Source organism: Salvelinus fontinalis, chromosome 3, assembly GCF_029448725.1.
Source record: "Salvelinus fontinalis isolate EN_2023a chromosome 3, ASM2944872v1, whole genome shotgun sequence".
Lineage (NCBI taxonomy): Eukaryota > Metazoa > Chordata > Actinopteri > Salmoniformes > Salmonidae > Salvelinus > Salvelinus fontinalis.
This window is the reverse complement of record NC_074667.1, coordinates 45326486-45354448: the sequence shown is the minus strand read 5'-3', so window position 1 is coordinate 45354448 and position 27963 is coordinate 45326486. Positions and strand designations below refer to the sequence as shown.

The window sequence follows — 27963 nt, the reverse complement described above, 5'->3', positions numbered from 1 at the left end:
TACTTAGGTTACAACTGCTACCTGTTTTGGTGTATGCAATTTTCATGGATATAAATAAATAAATGAACTGTTCCTAATGGAGATAGATAACTCATCTAAAGCTATTATTCTAGGGTGAGGGGTGGTTTAGCTAAAATTTAATTGAATTTGTTTATATAATGAATACTCTATTTTCTCAAGTATTAAGGAATTTAAGGATTAAGGAACTTGCATTGTTGACTAGGTATTTCTTTACACTCTTAACATGCAGAGCAATCACTTATAGGCTGGTTTCTCGCCATTGTGTTGGGATACCGACCGCCCAGATAGAGCTGGTGCATATACTTATAAAAGGATTGTGAAGAGCGTCAGGAACAGACACATGAAAACGTGAATGTGCTTTATCAACGGACAGACGTGTTTTTGCTACAGAAGCTTAAGAACCCACAGTAAGTCTATTCCTTTAACTGTTTGCATTAATTAATTCTGTAATATTAGGCAATTTAAATGGTTTATTAATGGCATTGGTTGAAGCTCAATGTGAAATTAAAATCTCCATACCATCATACAGTATTTTAGCCAATATGACACTAATCTTGATTTGCAAATAAACTTGGTTGGAGGTACACAACACACTCCCCACCTCTTGTCATGAGCCGTCCGGCCATTACCGAGGATCACATACCAGAAAACAGGATCTTTAGCAATTTAATTTTCAGAGTATTTTCTGCATCGACCTAGCTCAAATTCTAGATGTCGGATTAAACTTAGACTATAACGTCCATAAAGTGACCAATGGATAAAAAAAATGTCAGATTGACAAAATTTGTAGGTGCAAAAGTTATTTAATGTATAATGTATCACTCTCACATGCTCATGTCTGACCATTAAGAACCAATGATGTGTTACCTTTTTGTAGCATCTGACAACGTTCACATCTTTTCAGCCGAAGCTGAGTTTTAAAACCAGGACAGCAACTCGGTTGCTCAGCAACTCAACAACACAAACAGCTCGCCGCCTGCACCAGCCAGGCAGCAGACAGGCAGCAGCCAGTCATGAAAAGTGGTTGAGGACTAACCTAGGCTACTATAGATAGCTATAGGTTGGCATTCAAAGAGGTGCATGCACACTGCCTTAGCCCAGGGCTAAGCAAGCGTTCACACTTGCACATTCTAAAGTGGGCTAGCACCAACCTTTGCCCAGGAATAGCTGGCACTCTTCCGGAGCAGGGTTAGCACTGACTTTTCAGGGCTAGCCCTGGAAACGTGGTGCCAAAATAGCTAGTGTGAACTGGGGGTCAAGAACACACATATCATTTTCACTGTCCAATCACAAAAGCTGCACTTACACTTTTTTGCTACATTGCTTTTGTCGAATATACCTTGGTCAATGGAAACCTGCCTAGTGACGAGGAAGAAACAGAGATCAACATTAGGAGTGTTTCCATAGACCCAGGTTTATTCGACAAAAGCAATGTCTCTAAAAAAAATCCTTGCAACATGTAATGGAAACAGCAAATATAGGAGGCTTTTTCTAAAGATCGACAATGTTTTTATCCGTGCGACAGAGGTGGATTTTTATTTTGTCAAACTTTCTTTACTGCGACAAATGATAAATGCCCAATAATTTTGAAGTTGATGTCACCGCGTACTTACTCACCTCATTTTCAAATGCTTTAAAACACAGAAGCCAAATGCAGAAACTATGGACACAACCAGAGAGGAAGAGAAAGAGAGAGGCCCAAATCTGTCTCCCTCCAGCAAGTGGCATTTTGTCCCGTTGTTTCGCCCACCAAGCAAGGAGTTTCTGTATGGAGATGGTGTTGATTTTGGTCAACAACAAAAATATATGGATTATTTGCTACATGAGGTTTAATTGATCTAACAGAAATTTCGTAATGCTTAAAGGCCATGTTGCAAGTTTAATTTGCCAATATAAATATAATATACAAACCTTGTAGATAGCAATAAAAAAAGGAAATCCCATGCTAAATAAAACAATTGTGAAGCACGTGCGCTAGTAAGAAATTATCCAGCCTGTGATTTTGCCTGTGACGTTCGTTCAGGTGAAGACTCTGGAACTGTTATCTGGTGAAGATGCCAGTTCTACAAACAAGTGTCTATTACTCCTTGAAGTCCTAAAATAAAACTAAAATTATCTGCTTGAAGGTAAGTGTCTCTTTTATATGTGTACATGCTTTTTATTGGTAAAAGGCATGAACTTGGCATTGCTAGCGGGCTTCTGACTTATTCATCCTCATTTACTAGCAACTGGCAAGCTGTGTCAGGCAGCTTTAGAAACGGGGAAAATTAATAGCTATATTTTCTAAACTCTCCATTTGATTGATAAAGTTGATACAAATGCCATTAGCTAGCTAGCTAGATTGAAACTGCTTGGGGAAAGTTAGCTAACGTTACTTAACTCCCACCATCAGTCTGAGTTCATCACCTTACCTAGCTTAAGTGGACTGTAGCTGTTTCTAGAAAATAACAACAATATTTGCTAGCTATAATACTGACATTTTTTGCCAAACTACTTGATTCACTGGTGACTGAAAAAGTTGGCAAGAAAAATACCCCTCACTGCAAATACGTTGTTGTTTTGGTATAATTTGGCTTAAATGATTGGGTTTGTGCACATTTACATGAGTGTTTCATTAGTTAACTAACCTACTGATTGACTGGCTAATTCTTATTCATGTTTTTAGTGTTGTTGCATTTCAGATGAAGAGGGAGATTATTCACTAGAAAGCAGCATGCAGACAGACCAGGGCCCGTATTCACAAAGCATCTCAGAGTAGGAGTACTGATTTTAGGATAAGTTTTGCATTTTATATCACATTGAATGATTACATTGACAAGTGGGAGCTGGTCCTAGATCACTATTCCTACTCTGAAAACACTTTGTGAATAAGGGCTCGGGAAGAAAGTTGTTGGCCAATACCTTGCACAGCAGTCTGTCACCACAGGACCCTAAATGTATTACAGTCAATACTTATGAACTGAACATTTGTATGTGAATTTCCATGTCAATGACACTAATAAAAGGATTGATTTGTTCCTCGACATGTGCAGTGAACATGGCTTTGGTGATGAAAGGTACAACATTTGTCATCTCCCTATCAGGACTGCATCCTGACACACATCTCAAGCTTCCTGACTGAATACTGGGGTCTTCAGTGGTTCCAGGAGCAAGGGCCTTACCTGGGAGTACAGCAACAGTCTCTCTGTCTCGCAGCCATTCTGTCAACATGTATTGTATGTAACCACTCAAATTCATAAAAACTGCTACGGACGCAAGCACCGACTTACAGTATATTCACTTTGTCCCATTCTTTAATCTTGTCTGGGATATATATTTTATTTGAGACACATGTATGATATACATTAATAAAAATGCATTCACTTTGGACATAAGACTTGCATTTATTTTAGACATTTTAAATCATAAGCTCTAAGTGTATTTTCTGTATGTTTAAGTTATCACAGAAGTTAGTAAAAAATGTGAAGACCAACATAACACACAAGCTATGAAAAAGTTAGTTTTGTAATCTTACAAAAAAAAAAGTTCTTTATAAAACAACTATTGCATTTGGTCATCCCCAAAATATGGCCATTGAAAGTCTACGGCTAGGGGTGACAAGTAGGCAGGTTTGTTGATGTCCATCTCTAGAGTTCCATTTCCTAGTAGACTCACATAGAAGAAAGGTGGATGGACACATGATAGTTTTGATTAAAGTCTGGGAGACTTTTACAGGGAGGAGAGAGCATGAGTTGGACTGAGTACAGTAAATCCAATCCAACCATTGGCCCTGGATAAAATGCTAGCATCACACAAGCAGACAGCCATAGTGAATGAGGTTTACATAGTGCATCAAGTATGAGTGGAGTTTACATCGCTGTGCCCTGGAGAGATCGCAGGTAGTTTGGCAGAAGGGTCTGAAAGCCCTTCGACCAGTCTGTCTCTGTAGCACCTGGAGAGAGATGGATAGAGGTAGTGAGTGTGCTTGAAAGAGAGAGCACTCACCCTTGACCTACCACTGGCCCCGGTCCTCCTGCCTAACTAACCCTCTTATCACAGTCTCTCTGACAGGGAGTTACTCCAGGAATAGAATGTATTATGGTGCATAGATAGGGCTTATACACTTCTTATATGAATGTAGTATTAGCTCTTGAAATGGTATAATGCAATGTAAAGGAAAAAATTACATCACAACTTCCTGGCACGGAGTGCTCCATGTTCCTGCTGATAGCAAGCCTCAACCTGGATGCATGATTGAAAATATAATGGCACCGGAGGGGATGGCTGCCGTTTTACGGGCTCCTAACCAACTATGCTATTTTGTGTTTTTTTTTCTCGCATTGTTTGTAACTTATTTTCTACATAATTCTTCTGCCACCATCGCCTATGACCGAAAAGAGGTTCTGGATATCAGAACAGCGATTACTCACCTTGAACTGGACCAAGATTTTTTCTTTAATGAATCCGACGGGAAATGCAAATCAATTTATAACATTTTTGACATGCGTTTTTCTGGATATTTTTGTTGTTATTCTATCTCTCACTGTTCAAATAAACCTACCATTAAAATTATAGACTGATCATTTCTTTGTCAGTGGGCAAACGGACAAAATCAGCAGGGGATCAAATACTTTTTTCCCTCACTGTATACCTGTGGATGTATTTCAAGGCCTACCTTCAAACTCAGTGCCTCTTTGCTTGACATCATGGGCAAATCAAAAGAAATCAGCCAATACCTCAGAAAAAAATTGTAGACCTCCACAAGTCTGGTTCATCCTTGGGAACAATTTCCAAATGCCTGAAGGTACCACGTTCATTTGTACAAACAATAGTACGCAAGTATAAACACCATGGGACCACACAACCGCCATACCGCTCAGGAAGGAGATGCGTTCTGTCTCCTACAGATGAACGTACTTTGGTGCGAAAAGTGCAAATCAATCCCAGAACAACAGCAAAGGACCTTGTGAAGATAATGATGGAAACAGGTACAAAAGTATTTTTATCCACAGTATATAGATTGACATGACCTATGAGTCCTATATTGACATGACCATAAAGGCCGCTCAGCAAGGAAGAAGCCACTGCTCCAAAACCGCCATAAAAAAGCCAGACTATGGTTTGCAATTGCACATGGGGACAAAGATGATACTTTTTGGAGAAATGGTCTCTGGTGTGATAAAACAGAAATGGAACTGTTTGGCCATAATGGCCATCATTATGTTTGGAGGAAAAAGGGGGAGGCTTGCAAGCCTAAGAACACCATCCCAACCGTGAAGCACTGGGGTGGCAGCATCATGTTGTGATGGTGCTTTGCTGCAGGAGGGACTAGTGCACTTCACAAAATAGATGGCATCATGAGGGAGGAAAATGATGTGCATATATTGAAGCAACATCTCAAGACATCAGTCAGGAAGTAAAAGCTTGTTCGCAAATGGGTCTTCCAAATGGACAATGACCCCAAGCATACTTCCAAAGTTGTGGAAAAATGGCTTAAGGACAACAAAGTCAAGGTATTGGAGTGGCCATCACAAAGCCCTGACCTCAATCCCATAGAAAATGTGTGTGCAGAATTGAAAAAGCGTGTGTGAGCAAGGAGGCCTACAAACCTGACTCAGTTACACCAGCTCTGTTAGGAGGAATGGGCCAAAATTCACCTAACTTATTGTGGGAAGCTTGTGGGTAGGCTACCCAAAATGTTTGACCCAAGTTAAACAATTTAAAGGCAATTCTACCAAATACTAATTGAGTGTATGGGAACTTGTGACGCACTGGGAATGTGATGAAAGAAATAAAAGCTGAAATAAATAATTCTCTACTATTATTCTGACATTTCACATTCTTAAAATAAAGTGGTGATCCTAACTGACATAATACAGGGAATTTTTACGAGGATTAAATGTCAGGAATTATGAAAAACGGAGTTTAAATGTATTTGGCTAAGGTATATGTAAACTTCCGACTTCAACTGTACGTCTGGTAAGATTAGGGGTGGGGGTGTGTGTCTTTTTGACAAGAACAGCTGGTGCTCAATGTCTAATATTAAGATCTCAAGGTATTGCTCACCTGAGGTAGAGTACCTCATGATAAACTCTAGACCACACTATCTACTGTTAGGTTCTTATTTTTCAGAGTAAATAACTCACGGACACTAGAGAAGCTTAACCAAGTGCATTTCTTCCCATAGGGTCGACACAGCTGTATTCAGACAACAAAACATTTCTCACCATCACAGTTATGTACATCCTACTGAATACACTCCTCCTTCTCTCCAATCCTTACATTTTATGGCTCTACAGGAAGATAATAAAGAGGGTAACAGGATACCAAACCTTTGTTACTCCCATAAGAGAATCTGTCCTCACCTCCTGACCTCAACCCCTCCTTCATCTAATCCACAGATGTCCATCTGTCTCCCCTGTTTCACACGTTGCTCTCCTCTCGTCCACCCAACACATTGCGACGCCATCTGTCTTTCTTCAGAGAACCATTAACTTCTGACATAAAACCCTGTCTCTTTCACTTCCTATCATTCATTTAATATCTCAATGATCAAAGTTTTGCCGATTCCAACAGTCCTTCCTCTTGCTCAATAGCGTCCTAATATTCAATTTACATAAACTTGGAAATGACTTAAATGGATAAACAATAATAAAACATGAATAATAAAAAAAACGAACAAATTATTATAAAACATGAATTAAACAAACAAACAAATTAACAAACAATGAATAAACATTCACCGCAAGGTTTACACATTCAGAGACTTATGGCCTCTGTACTTCTGTACTGCCTCTGACTTATGGCCTCTGATCACACAATTTTATTTCCATCTATCATCACACAACAAAATGCCATTCCAGCTGAATCTGCTGTCTCGTTCTATTGCAGATGGAGCAGCTTTAAGTTTATCCACTTTCCCCTTCTGGTTCCTAAGAGAGTAATAGCACAAGACTTGGAAAGCAACAAAAAGACAGCATCAATACCGTGTTAAGATATTCCCAATTATACATGAATGACAACTCAAAGTTTGTTAACATGACAATTCCCACTCTCTTAGCCTGACTATGCCTTCAGGATACTTTTCTGCTGAGTTTGGCAAAAAGGGAAGCGCTATAAGGCTTCCTCATGCTTTCACCCAGTCTTCCCCGTCAGACTACAGGATCCAAGAGGTGTTCAAGCCATGTCATTCTCACTTTGCTCCCCATCATCTACCTCCATAGCAACCCGATATATACGTGCGGTAGCCTTAATCAATTTTACCTCATGTTGAGGTAACTCAACACTGTGTATTCGTTTTAACATCAATGCCCTCAGCACATGATATCCCAACAATATCACCAAAGTAACCCCTGCTATTACTAACACTGCTCCTTACGCATATCTCACAATACCCCTCATTTGCTCTTTAGTCCAGTTCCATGCTGTCACTATAGCCTCCTGCGCTACTACTACAGCTCCTTCTGTTACTGTCCCTACAGCGACTGCTGTGAGAATAGCTATTGCTCTGAATCCGTCTCCTGCTCTCCTATTATCTTCATGGTTTACTGATATGTCTAGGACTGAGCCTTTCAGATACCCCCTACCTGCTTCCCAGTGGATCCCTTGGTCCCTAGCCACCAACATCTCCAAGGACCTCCTGTGTTCTGCTACAGTTGGTACCTGCGGATAATACATCCCTGTGCTCAAGCTAGGTACACATCTCTCATCCCAAGGCCGATCTACCCCCCACCCGTTTGTAAACACCCTTGTTACAATGTAGACTTTGGGCCGCAATGGTTGATAAGCAGCCACCTTCTGACACTTTCCGTTTACTGTGGTTCGGACCCAATCGACTGGGAGGTATGTCAAGTGTTTACTACCTGTCAGAAATGGGGGAGAGATCATATTGTGTTCCAAGATGGCGTAGCAGTGCAGACGTGTTTTCTTCGTCCTCTCGTGTACTTTGTATTTTTCAACCTTTTTGTACATATTTCCAATATCTATTCCATTTTAAATAAATTATACCTTCCGGTAACCTGCCTCACCCAATGTGTTACGGAACCGCTATTATTTTTTATTTTTTAGACCTTATAGCCAGAACCACCTAGCCATCAGGAGCTAACCAGCTAATTAGCTACAAGCTAATTATTTGGTCATTGTTAGCCACTGCTAGTGGCCTTTACCTTCTGCACAGATACCAGCCCTTTTTTTTAGCCTGGATAATACTCGCCAGCCTACCAGTATCGGACTGTTTCAACAACAACAACAATGCCGGATTCCTGCTGTAAACCCTGGACCATTACTCCTGATCTTTACAGCTAGCTAGCTGGCACCGAGTGACCCAGTACCGAAGCTATCCCTGAGCCAGGCCAGGCCTACCTCCCGGCCTACTCAGTTGTTCACCCGGACTCCACCCAAACACTGCTAGAATCCACTACTCCACCGGATCCTTGCCGTAAGCTCTGGACCTTGACACCGGATCACCGCTGCTACCGAGTGGCTATAGTGGCTAACGCCCTGCCTCGAAGCTAGCACCAGTCAGCCGTGAGCCAGGCACATCTCCCGACTAGCAAACTAAACTACTACAACTACAATACCTCTTTCACCATCTGGCTTGGATCCTTTGTCTACCACGACTGGTCTGCCGATGAATACTCCATCCGCTGTGCCTTCAACCGGCCTCCGTCGGACGTCGGAGCAGCTACTAACTTTAAACGCAGTGTCGCCCGGTTGCTAGCGTAGTAGCGACTACTCCGCGGCTTCCCTGTTCCATCTATTGCTGTCCCCAGGACCCTATGATCACTTGGCTACATTGCTGATGCCTGCTGGACTGTCTATTAAACATTCTGTTTATTTTTGTTTATCTGTCATTGTTTAGGTTAGTTATCGTTGTTTTAGTTTACAATGGAGCCCCTTGTTCCACTCATCATACCTCTGATACCTCCTTTGTCCCACCTCCCACACATGCGGTGACCTCACCCATTATAACCAGATTGTCCAGAGATGCAACCTCTCTTATCATCACTCAGTGCCTGGGCTTACCTCTGCTGTACCCGCACCCCACCATACCCCTGTCTGCACATTATGCCCTGAATCTATTCTACCACGCCCAGAAATCTGCTCCTTTTATTCTTTGTCCCCAGTGCTCTAGACGACCAGTTTTGATAGCCTTTAGCCTTACCTTCATCCTACTCCTCCTCTGTTCCTCGGGTGATGTGGAGGTAAACCCAGGCCCTGCGTGTCCCCAGGCACCCTCATTTGTTGACTTCTATGATCGAAAAAGCCTTGGTTCCATGCATGTTAACATCAGAAGCCTCCTCCCTAAGTTTGTTTTACTCACTGCTTTAGCACACTCCGCCAACCCTGATGTCCTTGCCATGTCTGAATCCTGGCTTAGGAAGGCCACCAAAAATTCGGAGATTTCCATACCCAACTACAACATTTTCCGTCAAGATAGAACTGCCAAAGGGGGATGAGTTGCAATCTACTGCAGAGATAGCCTGCACAGTTCTGTCATACTTTCCAGGTCTATACCCAAACAGTTCGAACTTCTAATTTAAAAAATTAATCTCTCCAGAAATAAGTCTCTCACTGTTGCCGCCTGTTATCGACCCCACCCCCCCCACTCCCAGCTGTGCCCCCCTCCGCTCCCAGCTATGCCCTTGATCGCCCCCCATCTAGCTTCAGAGTTCGTTCTGTTAGGTGACCTAAACTGGGATATGCTCAACACCCCGGCAGTCCTACAATCTAAGCTAGATGCCCTCAATCTCACACAAATAATCAAGGAACCCACCAGGTACAACCCTAAATCTGTAAACATGGGCACCCTCATAGACATTATCCTGACCAACTTGCCCTCCAAATACATCTCTGCTGTTTTCAATCAGGATCTCAGCGATCACTGCCTCATTGTCTGTATCCACTATGGGTCCAGGGTCAAACGACCACCGCTCATCAATGTCAAACGCTCCCTTAAATACTTCTGCGAGCAGGCCTTTCTAATCAACCTGACCTCATCCCGTCAGTCGAGGATGCCTGGTCATTCTTTAAAAGTAATTTCCTCACCATCTTAGACAAGCATGCCCCTTTCAAAAATGCAAAACTAAGAACAGATATAGCCCTTGGTTCACTCCAGACCTGACTGCCCTTGACCAGCACAAAAACATCCTGTGGCGGACTGCAATAGCATCGAATAGTCCTCGTGATATGCAACTGTTCAGGGAAGTCAGGAACCAAAACACGCAGTCAGTCAGGAAAGCAAAGGCTAGCTTTTTCAAGCAGAAATTTGCACCCTGTAGCTCTAACTCCAAAAAGTTTTGGATCACTGTAAAGTCCATGGAGAACAAGAGCACCTCCTCCCAGCTGGCCATTGCACTGAGGCTAGGTAACACGGTCACCACCGAAAAAATCCATGATAATCGAAAATTTCAATAAGCATTTCTCTAACGGCTGGCCATGCCTTCCTCCTGGCTACTCCTACCCCGGCCAACAGCTCCGCCCCCCCGCAGCTACTCGCCCGAGCCTCCCCAGCTTCTCCTTCACCCAATTCCAGATAGCAGATGTTCTGAAAGAGCTGCAAAACCTGGACCGGTACAAATCAGCTGGGCTAGACAATCTGGACCCTCTCTTTCTAAAACTATCCGCCGCCATTGTTGCAACCCCTATTACCAGCCTGTTCAACCTCTATTTCGTATTGTCTGAGATCCCTAAAGATTGGAAAGCTGCCACGGTTATCCCCCTCTTCAAAGGGGGTGACACTCTAGACCCAAACTGTTACAGACCTATATCCATCCTGCCCTGCCTTTCTAAAGTCTTCGAAAGCCAAGTTAACAAACAGATCACTGACCATTTCGAATCCCACCGTACCTTCTCCGCTGTGCAATCCGGTTTCCGAGCCGGTCACGGGTGCACCTCAGCCACGCTCAAGGTACTAAACGATATCATAGCCGCCATCGATAAAAGACAGTACTGTGCAGCCGTCTTCATCGACCTGGTCAAGGCTTTCGACTCTGTCAATCACCGTATTCTTATCGGCAGACTCAATAGCCTTGGTTTCTCTAATGACTGTCTCGCCTGGTTCACCAACTACTTGCAGACAGAGTTCAGTGTGTCAAATCGGAGGGCCTGTTGTCCGGACCTCTGGCAGTCTCTATGGGGGTACCACAGGGTTCAATTCTCGGGCCGACTCTTTTCTCTGTATATATCAATGATGTCGCTCTTGCTGCGGGTGATTCCCTGATCCACCTCTACACAGACGACACCATTCTGTATACTTCTGGCCCTTTTTTGGACACTGTGCTAACTAACCTCTAAACGAGCTTCAATGCCATACAACTCTCCTTCCGTGGCCTCCAACTGCTCTTAAATGCTAGTAAAACCAAATGCATGCTTTTCAACCGTTCGCTGCCCGCACCCGCCCGCCCGACTAGCATCACCATCCTGGACGGTTCTGACCTAGAATATGTGGACAACTATAAATACCTAGGTGTCTGGCTAGACTGTAAACTCTCCTTCCATACTCATATTAAATATCTCCAATCCAAAATCTAATCTAGAATCGGCCTTCTATTTCGCAACAAAGCCTCCTTCACTCACTCCGCCAAACTTACCCTAGTAAAACTGACTATCCTACCGATCCTCGACTTCGGCGATGTCATCTACAAAATAGCTTCCAATACTCTACTCAGCAAACTAGATGCAGTCTATCACAGTGCCATCCGTTTTGTTACCAAATCACCTTATACCACCCACTCCTGCGACTTGTATGCTCTAGTCGGCTAGCCCTCGCTACATATTCGTCGCCAGACTCACTGGCTCCAGGTCATCTATAAGTCTATGCTAGGTAAAGCTCCGCCATATCTCAGTTCACTGGTCATGATAACAACACCCACCCGTAGCACACGGTCCAGCAGGTATATCTCACTGATCATCCCCAAAGCCAACACCTCATTTGGCCGCCTTTCCTTCCGGTTCTCTGTTGCCAGCGACTGGAACGAATTACAAAAATCACTGAAGCTGGAGACTTATATTTCCCTCACCAACTTTAAACATCAGCTATCTGAGCAGCTAACCGATCGCTGCAGCTGTACATAGTCCATCTGTAAATAGCCCACCCAATTTACCTACCTCATCCCCATACTGTTTTTATTTACTTTTCTGCTCTTTTGCACACAAGTATCTCTACTTGCACATCATCATCTGCTCATTTATCCCTCCAGTGTTAATCTGCTAAATTGTCATTCTTCGCTATTTATTGCCTACCTCCTCATGCCTTTTGCACACACTGTATATAGACTTTCTTTTTTTCTACTGTGTCATTGACTTGTTTATTGAGTTATTGGCTTGTTTATTGTTTATTCCATGTTATTCCATGTGTAACTCTGTGTTGTTGTCTGTGTCACACTGCTTTGCTTTATCTTGGCCAGGTCACAGTTGTAAATGATAACTTGTTCTCAATTAGCCTACCTGGTTAAATAAAGGTGCAATAAATAAAATTAAAATTGAATTAGTGGCGTAGGAAGAGTATCCAACTGTACAAAACTCTGAGTCACATGTGATGCTATTATCACAGCAAACTTTCCTTCTGGCGATGTGGCCTCCTGAATACAGGGATCGGTTGTTATTCTTTCAAGTGTTATGCCTTCTGTGACAAACTCATTACTGAAAGTTGACAACAGTGTCTGAAATGACAACACTATCTCTGCTACTTTCACCATTATCTGGGTATGTGTAACGTTCAATTCCTCTTCATAATAGTCCCTATATTGTACGCAACTAGCCGTCCTCCCTTTCCTACGAGCTATTTCCTGTACCAATATACATAGAGGAGTGGTGTTGTTCCCCAGAGACTCTAGTACCCACTTCCTTAACTTACTACCCACACAAACTTCTGCCCCAGTCATATTAAATTCTGCTCTCCCAATTCCCTGTAACGTTAATGCCTTGTTTTTTGGGACCCCATAGAATGCACTGATATAGGTCCTGCCAGAATCTGCAACTAAGGACTGACCCTTGACCCCTCCATCATACCATCTACATTGATGGATGTCTGTCTCTGTCACTAGTTCAGGCCCTAAATGAGTTTGTAAGTATGCTTTCATCTGCTCATATGCATCTTCTTCCCCCTGTCGCTTGACAGTAAGAATAGTTTGCTTCCCATATTCTCCCCTTAGGACGTTGTCCAGAGTATAATTACCCCAACAAGCCTTCTTTCCCCAGGTTCGTGGTCTACTGGTGTCCAAAACATTCCCTGACCACTTCACTCCCTTAGTTGCTGTACTAAAGGGCATTACTGGTGAATAAAACCTCCTTTTACGAGATAGCACTTCCCCCACACTATCCTTTGCTGCTCCATCATCAGCAATGGTTGTGTCCACGCTATCAACCTTCTGAAATGTTTTAAGTTCGGGCAACATTAATCTGAAATTTATCGACTGAGCTTCAGCTGATTTTGAACCCTGACACATGACGTATATTTGTGGCAACAGAGAAAATCTAGATTCGTTCTGTAAACTCTCAGTATTACTACGTTCCTTCCACACTCCTGTCTGTAATAAAACCACACCTTGTTTAGAACATCCTTCGTCCTATGTGCTAGTTCTGTTATCAAGTGGCTCCATCCGTATCACCATACCATCATGATTAGTGACCTGTCTAGTAGTCGTAGCGTTAGTATCGACTTTACCCCAATGCATTCTCGCGTCTTCATATTTGGCAACCCATTCTATGTTAATAGTCAATCTATCATCTTTACATGGTTCATTAACCATCAGAGCAACCAACACTAAAATGGTGACAGTTAAAATCGCTCCCAGACCCACCCCAACTGCTTGTCTACAGTGGACTCTACTCTTTCTCTCTCGCTTTAGCTCCGCTTCAGCTATCATGGCGACTTCTAGCTCACCCATTATGCTGTGGGATCTCGCTTCACGTGAGAAGTGTGAACCCACCGAGGAGAGGCTGTGATCTTTACTGTTGCGGTTGCGGTAAGTAGTACGGTGTGTGGTCCTGACCAACGCTGTCCCAACACCCTCGCCTGGTGGATCTTGATGTACACTCGATCTCCAGGAGTCAGCCCGCGCTCTCGGTTATCTCCTGGCGCCTGTTCCTCGTGTGCAGCTTTCACCTGGGAATATACACACTGCAACGCATGGGTCATTTTCTGACAATATGACAACATAGATTCTCCCATTATTGCCAAATCACTCATTTGTGACATGTGAATAACAGCCCCTGGAGCCCTCATCGGTCTGCCAGTCACCACTTCGTGTGGCGTGAGTCCAGTAGTGGCGTTAGTTGACGCCCTCATTGACATCAGTACCTCGAGTACATTTGTAACCCAGTCTTTCCCTTCGGTACCTAAAGTCTTGGCCAATTTCTCCTTAATCGAATGATTCTGACGCTCCGTAATCCCTGCCGCTTGTGGCCTATATGGACAACGAAAAGCATGGGAGATTCCCAAAGCCTTACATACCGCTTGTAGCACTTTAGAAGTGAAATGCGTTCCTTGATCGGAATCTAATGCCCCAAATAAGCCCCTTCTCGATATCACTTCCCTTAACGAAGTTTGTGCCACAAAGTTCGCTGATGCTGTGGAAGTTGCAAATACTTCTGTCCATCTTGAAAATCTGTCCACCACCACCAATACATGGGTCTTCCCCCTGCTTTGAGGGAGTGGCCCTATAAAGTCAATCTGCAATGATGTGAATGGTCCTTCCGGCAAGGGTTGCTGTCGGGCAGGAGTAGGCATTGTTGGTGCAATATTATGTTGGGCACATATCCCACATCTTTTAACCCAGTCCCGAAATGTTCCTAACACACCCTTTCCCCACCACGTCTTCTTGAACTGGGAGTACATGTTCACAGCCGATTGATGAGTTGGTCCATGATACATTTCAGAAAGAGTAACATGTATCCCACTTGGCGCCAATGGCCCTCCAGTGGTAGGGTTATACCATAACCCTTCAATGTCTACTTGGCACCCCTGCTCTAACCACTCCCACATTTCTTTCTTGTTAGTTTGCTGCTGTAAATCTTTTAGACTCACAATCCCAGCCTTCTTATTCACAATATTTACAAGTGGTTCTCTAACACTTTCTCTCACCAAGGCAGCCGCCTTAGCCATTTCGTCTGCTCTACGATTACCTATGGCGATTTTATCTGTGCGACTAGTATGAGCTTCACATTTCAACACTGCTAATTTACTGGGTAACTGACATGCTTCTAATAATGCCTCTTCCTCCAGTCCATTTTTTATTGGTGTTCCTGTCGCTGTTAACATGACTCTTTGTGACCACAATGTACCATGAACTACTCCAAATGTATACCAATAATCTGTGTATATTGTTACTTTCTCCCCTTCCGACGACCTACAAGCCTCGGCTAGTGCACGTAACTCCTCACCCTGGGCTGACACCGAGGCCGACATTGGGTCAGCCTTTACTATTCCCCTGTCATTACACACAGCGTACCCCGTTACTCTCTTCCCTTCTGTGGTCATGTAACTAGAGCCATCTGTATACAATACTTTTCCCAATTCTAATGCTGTCTCTTGCAAATCAGGCCTAGGTTTTGGAGTAATCTGATCTGGGTTACATGTATGCGATTCACCTTCCCCAGGCAACGGCGTTAACGACACAGGATTCAAAGCACCAATCATATGAAATTGTAGATTTTCCCCATTTATCGTTAACTCCCATTTTGTCCATCTTGCACTAGTAACATGTTGTGCTTTCGTGCTGTCCACTATGGATGCTACTGCGTGTGGAACATACAAATCTACTTTTTGACCCATTGTAATGGAAGCCGTGTCATGCAACACCATTTCAGTCGCCTGTACCGCCTTAAGGCACAGTGGCATTCCTTTTGCCACCGAGTCTAGCGATTTACTCCAGTACATTACCCGTCTCTCTCAACCCCCATGATGTTGCATAACCACCGCACCACAATGTCGTTCTTGTTCATGAACAAACATTTTAAAAGGTAATTTTAGGTTTGTCAATCCCAATGCTGGCACTTGACACAATTGCTTCTTTAACTCGACAAATGCTTCCTCACACTCGTGATTCCACTCTATCCTCTCATGGGGACCCTTCCCCCCTTTCGTCAACTCTGTAAGTGGCTCAGCAATTTCAGAGAATGACGGAATAAAATGTCTAACAAAGTTGAAAACTCCTAAAGTTTTCCTGAGCATGCGAGGAGTGTTTGGCCGTGCCAAAGAACGCATGGTTTCTACCCAATCCCGGGTAATGTGTTTCGCAACCCCAAATATGTTACTTCTTGCTTTGCTAGTTGTGCTTTCTCATACGATGCCTTATGACCCTGTTCCGCCAAATAGTCTACCAATGCGGTGAGGTCTCGCATATGAGTTTCTTCGTCTTTTGACGCTAATAACAAATCATCCACGCATTGTACCAACACAGAACCTTCAAATGTACACCCTTTTAACAATTGTTTCAATGCAGAATAATACCAAGTGGGACTATTTGTAAATCCCATCGGTACTCTAGCCCACGTAAATTGCTCCCCCTGGCAACAGAACCCGAACCAGTTTTGTGACTCCTCAGCCACCGGCACAGACCAAAATCCGTTTTTCATGTCTAACACACTGTACCATTCTGAGTCTGAGGGAATAGATGCCAATAGGTCTGCCAAATCTGCTACCACTGGTGTGATTTTCACTGCATGTTTGTTTATGCCACGAAAATCCACAGTAATACGCCATTCTAGTCCTTTTTTTACTGGGTATAAAGGGCTGTTGCATCGAGCTGGTCCGCGGATCACTATGCCACGTTCAAGTAATATTGGAAGGTCCTCTGCCACCGATTTCTCAGCCTCTGATTGCTTCATTGGTGGCTGCGGTTCTCCCTCAACCACAAAAGGCTGATTAGCCCACAATCTAATGCGTCTTTTGCCCATAATGGATGGTCCTGAAACAACAATTGCTCTGCTTTTGCCGTTCTTACTGCCAATTTTAATTTGTTACCTTTTAGAATCCATTCCCCCGGCATCTTGCAAAGACTATCCAACCGAAACGGTGATCTCTATGAACCACTATTGATCGAACGGAGGCCATGTACTGCTATCCAAAATGTTCCTGTCCCGCTGCTTTTAAGAGGGTTTGCTGCTGCAGCGGCATTTCCTCCCAAGTCAGCAGGTTCCAGTACCACCCTACAATCCCTTTTCCAATGACCCTCAACACTACACCTAAAACAGGCCTCTGTTGATTTTCTTCCGCTCCGTTTCCCTTTGTCTTATTTGGGCCATTGTAACCACTGTTAGTGACTTTCACTGTGGCAGCATTAACCACTCATACTGCTGTGGAGTAAATGGAATTAGATTCTACTCTCAACGCTGCTTGTACTATTTCATCCCAGTGAGAATGCTGATCCACCAACCCCGCAATAGCCATTTTGATAACAGGTTTCAAACCTGTCATCAAAGCTGATGTACATATTCCCGCATTTTGATCATATCTATCCCCCATCGTCAGGTTAGTACGCAACGCATCATCCATCCAATCCACATAATCGCGTACTCCCTCTTTCACACCCTGAGTACAGTTTCTAATTTTACTAGCATCTGGTTGGAACAACACATTCCCAACCGTAGTTAAGAATCCTTACATTTCATCATTGGCTGTCGCTGGGTCACACACTTTTCGTCCTGAGGACCAAGCCGATGTTCTATACCCCTGTGCGAGTGTTGGCAACATGGCTCTTGGCAACAGCAAGTGTACAGTATGATCGTAATCACCAGCATGCATGGAACCCAAAAATTATACAGTGTCTACTCAAGAAACTGATAAATTCCTGTCCCTCTCTTACTGGATCTGGTGCTTCTTTCATAATACTACGCATTTCGCTCACGCTCAATGGCTGATGGTGATGCTGTATTTGTATCCGTACTTGGGGCTGCGCGTCATCTGGAATAGGGTTGTTCTCCCCTGGTACTATTTGTCCCGGAAAATATGTAACCGGGTTGCGTGTGTTCGTACCGGTCTCACCTCTCTATGATTACCTGGATCATGCTGATCAACTATCCAGTCCGGGACCATTATGTGCGGACTCGTAATGTGACTGTACCCCGCCTCTCGCAACCCATATCATGTTTAATTTGGTTTTGCCTATCCTCAAGATCTTTCTCTAACTCTTGATTTAGGTTTGGACTTTTCTCTAGCTCATTAGCCAATTCCTGTTTCTGTTCATCTAATCTATGTGCATGCCCTTCGGATGTTCCTAGTTCTTTTATTTGTCGCCTCATTCTTGTCTACTGCCTGGTCCATTTTACCTAGCAGATCTTTCTTTTTCTATTTTTCTATTTTTATCCGCTGCTGATAAAAAGCTGTGATTAGGATGCCTGCGTATTGTGGTTTGGACCGTTCTCTGATCTCAGTGTTCCACAGTACGATTGCATCCATACACTCTTGACTGTTTTTAAACTTTCCATCTACTGGAAAATGTGTACCAATTTTGTCAAATTTCGCTCATTTTCCCCACCATTTATTTGGTTCTTGGTTTTGATCATACACTTTTTTTTGTGCCTCTAAGGCTACGGTAACATTTTCCTTTTCTATTCCTCCCTCCCCGGGAGTTTCCTGTTTAGAAGCCATTTCTGTTTTCCTGTCTCAGCGTCACCCCCCATCAGCATTAATTGATAACAGTCTAGCCTATTAATAATTTGGACACTTTTGTACCTTTATTAGTGCTTGTTTATGCTATAATTTATCGATTCACATCCCGATAATCTTGAACCAACTGCTCTCTTTTTGATATCGTCTAATATTGGCCACACATTCATACACTCACACATCTCGCTGCCTCACGGCCCCCTGCGGCGGGGACTTCCTTCTCTTTTACAATTCTCGCAAGGGAATTCCCCCACTAGGGACCTATCCTTTACGGAACCTACCCTCCCTTGTATTGTCACTCCTGGCTCTCGCAGAGAAAAACCTCCACTTGGGACCTATCCTTTATGGAACCTACCCTTCACTTATTTAGCCTGGCGCTATGGATCTCGCAGAGAATCACCCCCACTCGGGACCTATCCTTATGGAACCTACCCTACACCATATTTTTATGGTCCGTATTCTATAATTATTCAGCCTACGATTCTCATCTCCCCAAGATGTCAACATGAGTGGTAACAGGTGTAGGAACTTGCCTACCTTATTTGCTGTGCCGGCTCCTGTTTCACTGATCTGGACTCGTTGGTTTGATTCAAATTCGTGGTGAATCCTGCTGACAACGCCAACTGTTAAAGGACTCTGAGGCCATGAGAAACAAGATTCTCTGGTCTGATGAAACCAAGATTGAACTCTTTGGCTGAATGCCAAGCATCATGTCTGGAGGAAACACTGTAGGGCTTGTGGACAGCTATACAGACCTGTTCAATGGAATCGGAAAGCTGAAATACACTACATGACCAAAAGTACACCTGCTCGTCGAACGTCTCATTCCAAAATCATGGGCATTAACACAGAGTTGGTCCCCCCTTTGCTGCTAGGACAGCCTCAACTCTTCTGGGAAGGCTTTCCACTAGATGTTGAAACATTGCTGTGGGGACTTGCTTCCATTCTGCCACAAGAGCATTAGTGATGTTGGGCAATTAGGCCTGGCTTGGAATCGGCGTTCCAATTCATCCCAAAGGTGTTCAATGTGGTTTAGGGCAGGACTTTGTGCAGGCCAGTCAAGTTCTTCTATACCAATCTCAATGGACCTCGCTTTGTGCACAGGGGCATTGTCATGCTGAAACAGGAAAGGGCCTTCCTCAACCTTTTGCCACAAAGTTGGAAGCACAGAATTGTTTAGAATGTAATTTCCCTTCACTGGAATTAAATTAAGGGGCCTAGCCTGAACCATGAAAAACAGCCCCAGACCATTGTTCATTCTCCACCAAACACTACAGTTGGCACTATGCATTCGGTGTCACACCCTGACTATAGAGAGCCCTGGTATTCTCTATAGGGGTTTAGGTCAAGGTGTGACTAGGGGGGTGTTCTAGAATGTGTACTTCTATGTTGGTGGTTTTGTATGGTTCCCAATTAGAGGCAGCTGTAAATTGTTGCCTCTAAATGGGGATCATATTTAGGAAGCCCTTTCTCCTACCTGCTTTGTGGGATATTGTTTGTGTTAGTGTGTTTGTGCACTCCGTCTTCACGTTCTTTGTAAGTTTTGTGGTTTTGTTTCTAGTTTCACTTTGTATTAAAAAGATGTGGAACTCAATGCACGCTGCGCCTTGGTCCGCTCATTTTGAAGTTCGTGACATTCGGGCAGGTAGCGTTCTCCAGGCAACCGCCAAACCCAGATTTGTCTGTCAGACGAAAGGTTTGGAAGGAAGTTTTGTGTCAACACAAACTCTTCAGCAAGAACTGCAGCTTTCTCAAGAGTGAGATCCTTGTGCTCATAAATGTAGGTAGCAACCCTGTCATGAAGGCAATTCTTGAACTGCTCGAGAAGTATGAGTGTCTTTAAATCCTCAAGGTCCTTGATCTTTTGAGAACCACACCACCGATCTCTCTTGTTCTCTTGTGAACTCAACATGGCTTTGTTATTCTCTACGGGCATAAACAAATATAACACAAAAACATACATTGAAATTAATCTAATTCATTCAATATATAGCCCAGCCGTAAACTCAACAACAGCATATTGTATACTAATGTTGGAGGACTTGTGGTGTCTGTTTGTATAGCATAAAGTAACAGGGCTCATTCGCGCACAGTTTCAAGAATTTGTGAAATACCATTTTCTTTGAAGCACATAATGGTTATGTAGAGCATGTGCAACAATCATTTTGAAACCTCTTGTTAAGGCTGTTAAATCTCTCTGTGATTTGGCCCACAATCCCATTAAAACGACCTTGACCACAGCACAGGGGAGGGACAGGGGTGGGACAGGGGAGGGATAGGGGTGGGAATTTGAGGAAAAAGGGAGGGACAGGGGTGGGGGTGTAATAATAGATGAAGTCTGGCTGCTCAGGGCCCATGGGGCCGTGTTAGGACTACACTACAACAAAACCACTACTTCTTTTCACTGTGAATGTCTAAGTTGAAACCTACCTACTTTCCACATCCTTTGCTGCACTTTAAATCAAACTCATCGTCAACTTTCATATACACTGATTTCTCCTTATTTTACAGACTCTCTCTAGTTTGGGACGTGGTATGTGGTAACACTACAGCGATAGAGCGAAAGCAACATGAAGGTGACAATCCTGCTCATCTGCTCCTGCCTGGTCTGGGGAGGCCTGGGGAAGCCACAGTTTCCTGGTAATACACACACCTGTCAATAAATGTAATGTCTCTTAACAGCATCCAGCTGTTTGACTGAAATCCACCAGGAAGAGCTTAGAGGGGACACATACTAACACAGATCTATTTCGTTCTCTCTTCTCGCTGAAGTGTGCACTTGTTCACTCCCGTTCATATATTTGAAAGGAAAGGGACAGGTTTAGGAAATGTAGTGGAATGATCCTTTAGCACATGCTGAAACCAATCCAATGCTCCTATAATCCTTGAGGAGGAGTGAATGAGTGCACACTTCAGGAAGAAGGGTAGAAATTAAATTGGACTTTGATTTATTGTAGATGTGACACATGCAGAAGTCTTCAACTGCTCTTATTTAATGAAGTGTCACTTATCTGTTTTTAAGGCATCCTGTTTAGAATAACACGGCTTGTTAGAGTTATAACTGTCAGTCTATTGACCCCACTGAACATAATTCACACTGCATTACCAATACGATGGCTAGTGAACCTCCATTTTCTCTGTTCTCTCTACAAAATGACCAGAATCATTTAGCTCCTGAAATATTATGTACAAATAAGGAGAGGTTCACAAAATGGATTCCAGATGTGTAATATTTGTCCCTAAACAGTTATAATATTAGGTTCCTTCTTATCGTAACATCATTAATGTATGTACTAGTGTATAATAGGCAACGTGATTTCAGAAATAAGATGCTTACGTGCTGGAGATGTCCAAGGTCATATGGTTGGCAGTGGCCGACCCTACAGAACATGTCATTGTGAATACAGTACATGTGTATGTGCTTATGGTCATCCTGTTGGTCCCTGATATTATCGTCCATACTTGTTCATATTATTTGTCATGCTGAGACTTAAAACCAGTATAGAAATAAGTTACTCACAAAGGAACTTTGACATTGTCTGGCAGTAAAACATTAATTAGGAAGGTTATATTTAGGTTATGAAATATAAGTAAATAAGGAAGTGATATTTGGAAATAATGGACAACGCATCTTTTCTGTGTTAATCAAGTTTTTGTCCATCAAAGAATGCTTCCCTGGATAAACCTCCCACTTGTCCCAGTACTTTCGCAGGTGTTACAGATCACTTCTGCTGGCCTCTTTCCCTCCTCATTTAAAACTAAAACTCTACCTCCGTGTTGCAGACCAAGAGAAAGATTCCCTGTTCTGGAACACATGGGCCCAGCGTACTTTGAAGAATGCCCTCACACTTCAGAAGCTCAATCAAAACACTGCAAAGAACCTCATCCTCTTCCTTGGTGATGGTAAGCCATGACTACAGGAGTCTTTTTCATTCCATGAGTATGTGCCATACTGTATGATGAAGTGAAGTCTTAACTCTATGAGCTTATGTGCAGCATACAGATGTAATATTTTTATACATTTCCAGATTATCTTTCCTAGTGGTTGACTTGTGAAAAGGCAGATCTCAGGTAAAAGCTCTTTTGGCGGGGTTCTTTACCACCAAATGTAGAGTTGTCTGTTCAGTGGTAGAGCAGCTGCTGTGAAAAGTGACCACAGAGCCATGTTAACCAGATAGAAAACCAGAAGGTGTTAATGCATGAGATGGAAACGCTTTCTATCCCTTAAATAGAATCACACCATAACAGACCGAGCACTGCTTTGCTTTTGTTGTGTAGGAATGGGCATTCCCACAGTGACGGCAGCACGAATACTGAAGGGGCAGCTAAGCAGACAGAGCGGGGAAGAGACCCAGCTGGAGATGGACAAGTTCCCCTTTGTTGCGCTTTCCAAGGTCTGACCTGGTCTGTTATCATATAGAAAAGCTATAGAATAGCATGCATTATTGATCTGGAAGTAATGAATGGTTCACCAAGAGCAAGACCAATATACCTGGTCACATACTGTCTATGTCATACGATAATAATGTGTTATTATGTTACATACTTGGCAAGAAGCCACACATCATAGAACTGTCTTTATAGTTAAGGGAGCAGCACATTCCACACATGATTGATCATGTAGTAGTCTGTGTCAATAATTGTGTAAGAGTTTAGAATGTAAAAGAAATGACACAATCTGAGCGTTTCAGGGTGATGCTTGGAGGTGTGGATAACACCAACACGGCATGCAGAACAATGTCTCCTACTACAATTCTATATAATTCACACGTTACTGTCCTGTCTCTGCAGACATATAACACCAATGCCCAGGTGGCAGACAGTGCGGGTACGGCCACAGCATTCCTCTGTGGGGTGAAGGCCAACGAGGGCACGGTGGGTGTGAGTGCAGCTGCCGTCCGTTCCCAGTGCAACACCACACAGGGCAACGAGGTCACCTCCATCCTCAGATGGGCCAAGGAAGCCGGTACTGTCTCATTACAACCCATGTTTATTCACAGTATCTTTCCACACCAGATCTACTAAGCCTTATTTGGCCAACCTGAGATAAGCAGTAGAGACACATCATGATAACATTGTAATCGTAGGCATGCATGGATTTCAATGGGGAGTTTATAGCTACGGATGTATTTCCTTAAAGGCAGAGACTCCCTAGCAGGCCCCAATGACTTAGAGACATGGCAGGAATGAAAACAAGTCTTCTGGAGTAGAGGTCAGGGGTCAGAGAGGATCAGGGATCCAATCCTTAGTGACCAGACCAGGCAGGCAGTGAACTTAATACCTGAGCCCTTCACATGCTGTAACACACAGAAATTGATAACTCACATCAGGAACAGGCTTTAACTCGTTAGTTTCTGACCCACTCATCCTCAGTGGAAATATTTGTACAACCATAATTATCTGTCTAACATAGTAAGTACTCTAAACATGATGGGTAAAAAACAAACAAAAAAGACAGAAATGGTCATATTTCTCAAATTAGTGAAAATTGAATTCAAATCAAATCAAACTTTATTTGTCACATGCACCGAATACAACAAGTGTAGACCTTACCGTGAAATGCTTACTTACAAGTCCTTAACCAACAGTGCAGTTCAAGAAGAGTTAAGAAAATATTTACCAAAGAAACTAAAGTAAAAAATAATAAAAAGTAACACAATAACATAACAATAAGGAGGCTATATACAGGGGGTACCGTTACCGAGTCAATGTAAGGGGGTACAGGTTAGAGGGAATTTGTAAATGTAGGTAGGGGTGAAGTGACTATGCATAGATAATAAACAGCGAGTAGCAGCGGTTTGCAAAACAAATGGGGGGGTCAATGTAATAGTCCGGTGGCCATTTTATTTATTGTTCATCTGGCAGACTATTGCACATAATCCAAGCAGCAGGTTCAAAACTGTTTGTGTGTTTGTTACCCAGGCAAGTCAGTGGGAATAGTCACGACAACGCGTGTGAACCATGCCACCCCCAGTGCGGCTTATGCCCACTGTGTTGACAGGGACTGGTACTCCGATGGAGAGATGCCCGCTGAGGCAGTGCGGGCGGGCTGCAAGGATATCGCCATGCAGCTCTTTGAGAACATTCCCAACATCGATGTGAGTCACATCATATAATATGGATCCTGATGTTACAGAAAATATTCCGTAATCATGTTAAAAACAGAGATTTTTTTATTGTTCAGACAGTAATATTGAACAGCTTGCACCTGTAATGTAAAGGCACACAGATAATAATAACAGGAAAATATTCAACCCTACCAGGGATGTCCATAGAGATAATTCAAATGTTTTATTTGATGGATGTCTAGGTGATTATGGGAGGAGGGAGGAAGTACATGTTCCCCAAAAACCAGTCAGATGTGGAGTATCCTGGAGAGAAGAAACACTTCGGTACGCGCATCGATAGAAGGAACTTGGTGGAGGAGTGGAATAACAGAATGAAAAACAAGGTCAGCTGCTCTATCTTAGTTCTTCTCTCACTCCTCTTCTACCATGTCTGCTGTTTCTTCCTTGTCCTTCTCCGTCCTCCTCTTTTCTCAATTGTTCTTATCAAGAACTTTGAATAGCTTTAGGTTGTCACAGGGTTAGATCAATGCCATATGATGTATTGTTTTATCTATTAAATAAACAGAACGCCCACTATGTATGGAACAAGAAGGAACTTTTATCGCTAAATCCTAATAGTGTGGATTACATTTTGGGTGAGTTCTTTTTTAAAATTGTTGGCTCTTTATTGATTTCATGACCTGCCTGTTTCATCTTTTCTATTCATGTTAACCACTGATCATCTTCTCTACCTATTTCGCAATATAACAAACCCTGCTTCCTGTGTTAACACAGGTCTGTTTGAGCCTGGAGATCTTCCCTATGACCTGGAGAGAAACAATGAGACAGATCCTTCACTGACAGAGATGGTGGAGGTGGCCATCAAGATCCTAAAGAAAAACCCCAGCGGATTCTACCTGCTGGTGGAGGGTGATTGTTGTGTTACATTTACTCTGGCACCAGTAAATACTGTATCTGTTGCATAAGCTTAATAATGTATATCATGTTGAATGTGAAGTTTGTATAGCTGAGGCTGATTTGCCAGTGCTGATGCTAGATTTTCTCATCTGCCTGAGAGAGAGAGGTTAACCAGGCTGTGCGTTGGCAGGGGGGCGCATCGACCACGGACATCATGACGGTAAAGCCAAGCAGGCCCTGCATGAGGCAGTGGAGATGGACCGGGCCATTGGCCACGCCGGCCTCATGACCAGCATAAATGACACATTGACTGTCGTCACTGCTGACCATTCTCACATGTTCAACTTTGGAGGCTACACTCCAAGGGGGAACACAATTTTTGGTGAGCAGTGGAGGATTTTGCAACAATGTATTGTACATTGTATGTGGCTACACTCAGTCATCAGTCACTTGGATGTTGTGATTAATGGTTTGTGATGGAGATCGTTCATTGTTTCCTCTCTGTCTACAGGACTGGCTCCCATGTTGAGTGATGTGGACCAGAAGCCCTTCACTGCCATCTTATATGGGAACGGACCAGGGTTCAAAGTAGTCAATGGTCTGAGAGAGAACATCTCCACCCTTGACTATGGTAAATTAAATCTTATCATCAATGGAGTATTGCTTCTGTCATAGAGAACACCACTTGGTCTTTGGCATGCCAGAAAATCATCTATCTGATCTCTTTCTCCTTCCCTTTCCCTACCTCCACCCCTTCCCTTCCTTCTCTCTCTCCAGAGGAAAATAACTACAAGGCCCAGTCTGCAGTGCCGCTGAGTATGGAGACTCATGGAGGAGAGGATGTGGCTGTGTTTGCTAAGGGCCCTATGGCTCACCTGCTGCACGGTGTACACGAGCAGAACTACATTCCCCATGTCATGGCTTATGCTGCCTGCATTGGCCAGAACAGAGACCACTGCATGTCATCCAGTAGAGCCTCTAGTCTCAGCGCTGCTCTGCCCAGCCTGACAGCTCTCCTCACACTCATCCGCCTCCTCTGCTGACCTTTCACCCCAATCCCCCTCCTGCACTACCCCAACCCTCCTCTTAGTAGAGGTTTGGTGTTTTTCAGTCAGATGTAGTGTTAGGGAAAATAAGAGGATATCACTTTATTTCTACTTTAACATATAGGATAAATTGTGTTATTTTACTTTGGTATTGATCACTATTCAGGTAACACCAAAACTATGTGAAGAATTCTGTCATATCAGTTGGTTTAAGAGAAGGGTATATCTCTGAATTTATATCAATCATTGTATGGGGTAAATAACCTCCCAGTATTAATGACACAGCAATGTTGCTGCCCACCTATATATTTGTTGTCTGTCAATTCCATGACTGGATCAGGCAACTTTTCAAAGAAGCTATTTCCTTTTGAAAATTAGAAACCTAATGTAGGGGAGAGCGAGGAATGTTGTCACACTTTTCACACTGTCTAACATTTACTGGGCACATCACATCACAATGGTATAAATGTCATACCAAATTAAAGAAGGAAGTCTTGGGCACATTTGTTGTATTCATTACATCTTCATGTCTTATTTCAGTACGGAGTTGTAGACCGTTAAATAGAGAGTGTGCACATGTGATAATTTGCTCCATCAGCGGGTAAATTGTCACACTTCGTCGGGTAATTTGTCACATTGGATTATCAACAAATAAGAACACAACTAATTAATTGTGAATATTGATTTTATTTTCAAATTCAAAACCAAATTCAATTTCATTAAAGAACTCAAAATAAAAACAATCATGCCTAGAGAATCTGGCAAATCATGCCTTTCAATCAAAACAATAATACTGGCAGAGCACACATAAATTAAGTGGCACGACCACTTTACTTCGAACTTTGAAATCGAACGTTCTCTGGCATGCACATAGATCCACGGTAATTGTTGCAATTGGAATGGAATGTAATGCTGCAGGTAACTTGCTTAAATGTTTAAAGTCTTAACAAAACAGATGTGGTGTTTAAACACACTAATGCACTAATGCACAACTTTGTAACAGCCTATACGACGTACATCCGTATCTGACTAATCCGACTCATCTTCAGAGTCACAGTTCTGGCACACATAAATTGCCTGGCCTGAGGTGCAAGCGTCATGGGCCCATTTGTTGCATCTCACACACTTCACCCAAGTCTTCTTTGGAAGGCTTTTTGAAAATGGCTCCACACAGACGAGGCAGAAGCACTCCTCTTCATCTGATGATGATTCTTCTATGATTTTTATTTTTTCAGCTGCCGCCTTGTTCTTTGCAGATCCAGATTTTGACTCCCCCCCTTGCCTCCCTTTCTTCGGAAACAGCCTTTTGCTAGATTGTGCCTTATTCTTTTAAATTTCTAGT

General features: G+C 43.1%; 1 protein-coding gene across 1 annotated transcript; it reads left to right on the top strand.

Annotated features, from left to right (window-relative positions):
* The first annotated feature begins 307 nt into the window (after nt 1–307).
* Nucleotides 308–27122, top strand: LOC129850187 (alkaline phosphatase-like). The gene is made up of 12 exons (XM_055916721.1): nt 308–428; nt 21122–21250; nt 22394–22513; nt 22889–23004; nt 23402–23576; nt 24533–24708; nt 24921–25061; nt 25244–25313; nt 25453–25587; nt 25766–25957; nt 26087–26206; nt 26353–27122. The coding sequence occupies exons 2-12, from the start codon at nt 21181–21183 to the stop codon at nt 26616–26618; spliced, it is 1581 nt and encodes a 526-aa protein (XP_055772696.1). The 5' UTR covers nt 308–428; nt 21122–21180; the 3' UTR covers nt 26619–27122.
* The last annotated feature ends 841 nt before the right edge of the window (nt 27123–27963 follow it).